Source organism: Neophocaena asiaeorientalis, unplaced genomic scaffold (assembly GCF_003031525.2).
Source record: "Neophocaena asiaeorientalis asiaeorientalis breed wild unplaced genomic scaffold, Neophocaena_asiaeorientalis_V1.1 scaffold171, whole genome shotgun sequence".
Taxonomy (NCBI): Eukaryota; Metazoa; Chordata; class Mammalia; order Artiodactyla; family Phocoenidae; genus Neophocaena; species Neophocaena asiaeorientalis.
In genome coordinates this window covers 9,631,529-9,637,528 of record NW_020174013.1, presented here as the reverse complement: position 1 = coordinate 9,637,528, position 6,000 = coordinate 9,631,529, and the positions used below count along the sequence as shown (strand labels likewise).

The 6,000-nt window shown below is 58.1% G+C and overlaps 1 protein-coding gene and 1 long non-coding RNA gene across 7 annotated transcripts in view; one reads left to right on the top strand and one right to left on the bottom strand.

Annotated features, from left to right (window-relative positions):
- Positions 1–2,502, top strand: part of LOC112405271 (uncharacterized) — a 138,425-nt gene extending 135,923 nt beyond the window's left edge. Inside the window, exons 3-5 of one of the 5 annotated variants that reach the window (XR_003004301.1) lie at positions 377–515; positions 1,629–2,032; positions 2,287–2,502. This is a non-coding gene — a long non-coding RNA (uncharacterized LOC112405271). Of the gene's footprint in view, positions 1–376; positions 516–799; positions 910–1,628 lie in introns of those variants that run through there. The other 4 variants (XR_003004303.1, XR_003004300.1, XR_003004299.1 and 1 more) reach the window with 4 other exon arrangements.
- EPAS1 (endothelial PAS domain protein 1) overlaps positions 1–6,000 on the bottom strand; it is an 88,631-nt gene that overhangs the window by 3,148 nt on the left and 79,483 nt on the right. Inside the window, exons 10-15 of one of the 2 annotated variants that reach the window (XM_024753625.1) lie at positions 4,956–5,158; positions 4,315–4,425; positions 2,502–2,983; positions 1,578–1,704; positions 1,312–1,429; positions 904–1,077 (exon numbers count right to left, since the gene is read on the bottom strand). In XM_024753625.1, coding sequence (XP_024609393.1) covers positions 904–1,077; positions 1,312–1,429; positions 1,578–1,704; positions 2,502–2,983; positions 4,315–4,425; positions 4,956–5,158 — 1,215 coding nt within the window. The remainder of the gene's footprint in view (positions 1–903; positions 1,078–1,311; positions 1,430–1,577; positions 1,705–2,501; positions 2,984–4,314; positions 4,426–4,955; positions 5,159–6,000) is intronic. The other variant, XM_024753626.1, reaches the window with a different exon arrangement.

Sequence of the window (6,000 nt, the reverse complement as noted above, 5' to 3'; positions counted from 1 at the left end):
GGGGCGGGTCTCACGCCTCTCTGCAGCACCACAGTAGCAACGGATACTTGCTCACCAGCCCCTTCTAGTCCCCCCTTCTTTTACCCTAAGAAACGACCTGAGTTTAAAAAAGAATATTTTTCCCCTGAAAAGGATGAGTTTCCACTCAAGGAAACTACTTGGTGCACAGCAGGGCTGGCTCCCACTTACTGCAAACATATCCACGAACTCTACACTTTACATGCAAGCCTCTTATTTAAATGTGTGGCCTGCTCCGTCCTCCAGCTGGTAACGAGCAGAATTTTTAGCCCAGGCCTGTCTTGTGACTCTAAAGCTCTGAAGCACTGAGCAGCAGTTTGCCCCAAACCATATTGCTGAGGAAATTTCTCTTTTTTAGGGCAGGGGTCCAACATATTTCACCCAAACTACAAGTCATGTTCATGTTTAAATAGCAACCTTTCCGTGACAACATCTACATTTCACAAGATGGTAACAGACTAAGGCGGCCAGTCCTCCCAGAAAGCAAGGTCCAGTAGGTGAGTCTTCCCAGAGCAGCCTGGCCCCCCTCCCAGCAGCACGTCCTCAGCTCAGCTCCTGCCTGAGCTCAGAGCGATGCCCCCGGTAGGCGGTAACGTGAAGAACTGAGCGAAAGGCAGGCATAGGCTCGGGGGCTCTTAAGGTGGAAGAGCCCCGGGTGGCACCTGGTTAGTGGAGGGTTCCTTCTCGAGCCCTGTGGACACGTGGCCTTCCAGCCCCTGCTGCAGTACTTGGGGGGAAAAGAGGGCTCGCCCTTCTCAAGGCAGCTGCCTTTCCTGAGCAGGTTCATCCTGGTGCTGAGAACCACTGCCTTGTCCGTCCCCTGGCCCCCACCCTCCCAAACCCAGCAGGCCCTGGAACGGTGCCCCCATTCATGAGCACACCCACCTGACACCTTGTGAGCCACTGGTAGGCTGTAGTCCTGGTACTGGGGGGTGTAACAATGCGGGGGGAACCCACTCTTGGCGGGCTCCCCGGGGCTCACAGCAGACGGCAGCTGTGGCGGTGTTAAGTGTCTCAGGGGCTGGCTCCCGCCTCTCATGGGATTTCGGATGAACTCATCTGAAAGGCCAATGTCAGACAGTGAGGGGAGAGACCATGATGCCCCCAACGTCCCTCTTTCCTTCACACAAGGAGCCCAGAGATTTCTGACGGCAGCACCCGGGCCAGAGTGGAAAGGGGGGAAGGGGCAGAGACACCCTCCTGTCCTAGCAAGGCTCGGAGGGGCAGGGAGGGAGTGGGGAGCCCCTCCCACGCCTTCCCCCAGCGCCCCAGGAGGCCCAGGCCTGTGCTCACCACTGGGGACGTTTGTGCTCGGCAGCTTGTCCAGCATCAGAGGGCAGTTCCCACTGCCCCTGAGACTCTTCATCCTTTTCCACATCAAATGTGAAGTGCTGCTGCCTGGTGGATCCCCCTGGGTGTGGAAGTGCAGAGGGTGAGGGGAGAGGCCAGAGACCCAGGTCCTCAGACTGCAGCAGGCTGAGGTGGGCAGCGCCCCAGCCAGCCTGGCTCTCTGTGCTCAGCCCCCGCTCCCAGCCAGCCTCCCCAAGGGCGGCGCTCACCCCGCTCACGTCTTGGAAGGCCTGCTCCTCGTATTCCAGCTGTCGCTTCAGTTTCAGCTTGTTGGAGAGGGCGACCATGGCCGGGCTCATCACATCTGGGCCCTGAGGCCCGAAGCCCTTCGCAGACCTGCCAGGCCCAAGAGATGCGCGTGAGGGAGTCTGGAGCCCCACACACCCAGGGCCCCCCCCAGAACGAACACTCATGGCCGTGGTGGCTCCAAGACCCCAAGGGCAGAGTCCTGGAGGAGGGGCGGTGCAGGTGCAGGGCACCTGCACCTCCCTCCACACGTGCCCGCCCGTACCCGGGCAGCCTCCAGTCCTGGTTTGCAGCCGCCCAGCTCCGTGACGGCAGTCTTTGGGAGGGCTGCTGCTGCCCCCTTGCCCCTGCCCGGACAGTCCCCCACCGAGAACCAGGGAGGGGGCTCTGTAGAAGGCAAGAGCCCTGGGAGCTTGAGGTGAGTTCCCAGTGGGTGGAAGGGACTTGTGGGGGGAGGGTGTGCTGGACCCCGGCAGCCGAAGGCAGGGGCAAGGCACGGGCATCCTTTTGCTTTTCTCAACCGGGCTGCACGGCCGAGCCAAGGGACCGCCCCTCTGTGTTGTGCGTGTGGGTATCGTGCGGCTCTGCGTGAAACAAGGCGCTCTGAGGGGTGGTCTGCAGAGCCACTAGTGCTCAGGGCCCTGGACAAGCTCCTTCTCTCCCTGGCCGCAGGTCCCTCGTGGTGTCCTCCAGCCCAGATAAAACGTGTCCCACTCGAGGCCTCACGTACCTAGGGGCGAGTCCCCTAAAGCCCGAGCTCTCAGAGTTCTGAGACCCCTGTGGAGTGGGAATTGGTGATGGGGCGGGGGGCCTTTTGGGGCACCTGGCTGTCCCCTCCCTGTACAGCACAGCCTTCGCTGAAGCAGCCAAGGGTCTCTGCCACTTACCTCTTCTTGAACACGGAGAGATGGGGTGCAGTGACGGGGGGCCCCAAGGGCGAGGCCCCCAAGGACTCCACGTGATCTTCGCTGGGCCACTTCGTGGGCCCCACGTGTAAGGGCGGATCAGGGGGCCACTGTGTGTTGGATCTGCCCCCCATGGAGGAGAGAGGGGTGCAGGTCTGGCCACAGCACTGTGGCAGGGACAGCTTGCTCCCACCGTCAAAGAAGATGAAGGACACAGGCCGCTGCTCGGGCTCTATCTTCTTGCTTTCCAGCTGATACTTGTCCAGGAGGAAGGGGCTGTGAGAGGCCATCGGGGCCAGTGGCTGGAAGATGTTCGACATGGTACTAAAGGAGTGCTGGGGGGTGGACTGGGGTGTCTCCGGCAAGAGGCTCTCCTCGGGGCAGATGGGACTGAGCTGGAAGTCCTCCCCATCCATGGGGATGTAGGGTGCCAGGGTCTCCAGGTCCAGTTCATTGAAGTCCGTCTGAGGGGAGACAGACCACAGGCAAAGCGGCTGAGCAGCTGGCGCTGCCTCAGGGATACTGTTCCAACTTAGCCCCTCGTCCTCCCCACCCCTGCCAGGGGCCTTCCTCCCGCAGCTTCCCGTGCATTTTCTCCCTTGTTCAGCCTGTGCCACCAATCCCCAGTCATTTGAGTCTCCACTCAGGCATCCTTCCACACACACCCTGGTGCCACCACCTCCATCTAGCCCAAAATGCTCTCCTGTCTCCCAGTCCGAGCCCAGCCTTCACTCCCACACGCTGGGCAGGCACCACCTCTTCCACGAAGCCATCCCTGCCCACTCCGGTGAGCAGGGATGGCTCCCAGGGGGGCCAAGGGCAGCTTTGTCTTCATCACCTCACGTGCCCAGGGTGTATCGGTGGACTGCTCATAGGGTAACCATGGCCCAGTGCTACCTGTGGGACCTTCACTCTGATCAACAAGGACTCAGACATGGACCCGCAGGTTCCCACTACCATGATGGGCACCGTAGGGAATTCTCACAAGCAGACGCCGAAAAATAAACGTTTTGGCCTCACTGGGAGGAGGCAGCTGATTACAACCACCTGGAATGGTTAAAGAGCAGAAGCAGACAGTGATAACCAAATACTAAGTAATGAATCTCACAGGAGTTCAGAGAAGAACGTGCAGGGGAGAAATAGGGAAAGCTTTGCAGAACAAAGATACAAACTGAGGAGGCAAGGCAGAAATCTGGATGAATAAATGGGGATGAATGATTTTCCTTTGGGTTTTGGGACCCATCTACCCACACCCTAGCCTGTTTACACAGGTTTTACAAGACGTTTGGCCTTATGTAATAAGTTTCTGAAAAGTTACGTGTAAACAAAAATTTGTCCGATGTCATTTTAAAATGCATTTAAAATAAGTTATTTCAAAGAATCCTAAAACGGAAATGTTTGTAAAGGGAATAATTGTTCCCTATGCTTACAGAAGTCGTATACATCCGGGTATGCTTTTTAAAGGCAGGGATCCTTAAAGAAAGGGTTCAGATGTAGTTTTCGTTTTCATGAGCATTAAGAAATATCCAAGTTAGGAGGACATAAATATATCGAGGGTTAAAAGTAGAAGAACCGGATTTGACACGGGTAAAGCAGAGGGCAGAAGTGAGAGAAGCAGACAACCACAGGCTCCGTTTCCCTGCACCCTCACCCAGTTAAGGGACTGTGGCCTGGGCCAAGCATTCCCACTAGTCTTTGCAACAAAGGGCTGAGGCTGCAAGAAGAGACTTCAGCCTTCACCACCGGCAGCTGGTCGGCCTGGCCCGCCACTCCAGTCTTCCCCACGGCCACCTACCTGGGTGCTGCAGTGGTCTTTCGCCTCTGTATCCATGGCAAAGAGCTTTTCGATTGCTTCAATCTTCAGATCGTCATCCAGAGATGTGTAATAGTCTCCAGGGCTGCTGGGCTGGGGGGCCAGGAAGGAAGGTGACCAAGTCAAGGCTACGGCTTCCCCAGAAGGCCAAGGTAGAAGGAGAAATATGTTTCTGGACCCACAGATTCAACTCTATTCCATGGAATAAAGAAGCCACGCCCTAGGAGCTGTGTGAGCCTCTCTGAGTTCAGTCTCCTCGTCATAAAGTGAGGCTGTCTTGAACAGCAAACAGGATAGAGGCATGGCTGGCCGGGCTCTGCAAACTGTGTGGCTCTGTGCCCCCAGCAGGATGGTTACTGCCCTGCATGGGGACTGAGCTCGGGGCTCACAGCTGTGTGCCACTTGGCCCCTGTCTTCAAGGACCTGATCACATAGATGGGGGTGGATGGGTACTGAGAGCAAGTGCACAGCTCTAATGCGTGAAGTAAGTATCACAGCCCCCCTAGGGGGCTCCCGAGTAGGAGGAGGGCAGGACTTGGGTCTGGCCTGTCCACTCAGCCATCCGGCAGCAGCCAGAGGAGGAGCCCACCCTCTCCATGGCCTCAACCCCAGGGGGCGCTCACCGTGGAGCAGCTACTGCTGCTTCTGCTGCTGCTGGCGGCACTGGGGGTGGTGCTCCCCGGGGCGGCTGCCTGGGGCACGGTGAAGGCGGGCAGGCTCCCGGCCTCAGTGTGGGCGCCGTGGCTCCTGGGCTCTCCGGCCCACTGCTGGCCTGGTGGCAGGATGGCCTTGCCATAGGCTGAGGACTCCTCAAAGTTCTGGCTCCCTGTGGAGACAAGGGCCTGGCTTGGTTCGCACCCCCGACTGCTGGCCTCACCCCAGGGCAGAAGAAGCACGAAGGATGCACAAGTGATCCCAAAGGGGCCTGCAGCGTGCCTGGGGCTCGGCCCGCCGTGTGCTGAGGCTTCGCTGGGACAAAGGGGCCTTCAACTGGGGCTGGGGTTCAATGTACAGACTCCCTTTCATGGGAACACCCTGCTGAAGCCTTTAATTTTCAAAGACGGAATGTATTATTAGGAGCCACTCTTCCCTGAAGGGCGATCCAGAACGTAGAGGAGGAGGTTATGAAAACCGGGCAGTTTGCCTCATTACTGCCACGAAACTGGGAAGCTGCGTGACTCCTTGTCCCAGGGCTGCTCTCTGTGATTCGCTGAGGTCACCGTTCCCCGGCGGCCTCTCACAACACACTTAACGGGGGCTGAGCCAGTCCAGAGCAAGCACAGGGAGGTGTAGCTGTTCCTTGAGCGGCCACAGCAAGGCTGCGGGGGAGGGGGCGGTGACCGTGGGTTGCAACATGGGGAAGAAGGGGCTTCCCGTGTTCAGAGCGTGGGGCAAGAGCTGACAACTCCGCTGGGGCCACCAGGACTCACATCCCCGTGGGACAGGCAAACGTTTAAAGAAGTGCATTCGAGGGCTTACTCCCGGGCCTGAATCTTTTCTCAATCCACGTTTCTGGAAGGATTTCTCCCAACATTATATCAACCTAGCAGGCCTCTGCCTGAACAAGCAATCTGTCCTTCAAGGTGCAGATGGAGATCTGCCCACCCTGTAGAAAGATGCCCGTGGCCTCGGAGCAGATCCCTCGCTGCCCCACTCTCTCGTCTCAGG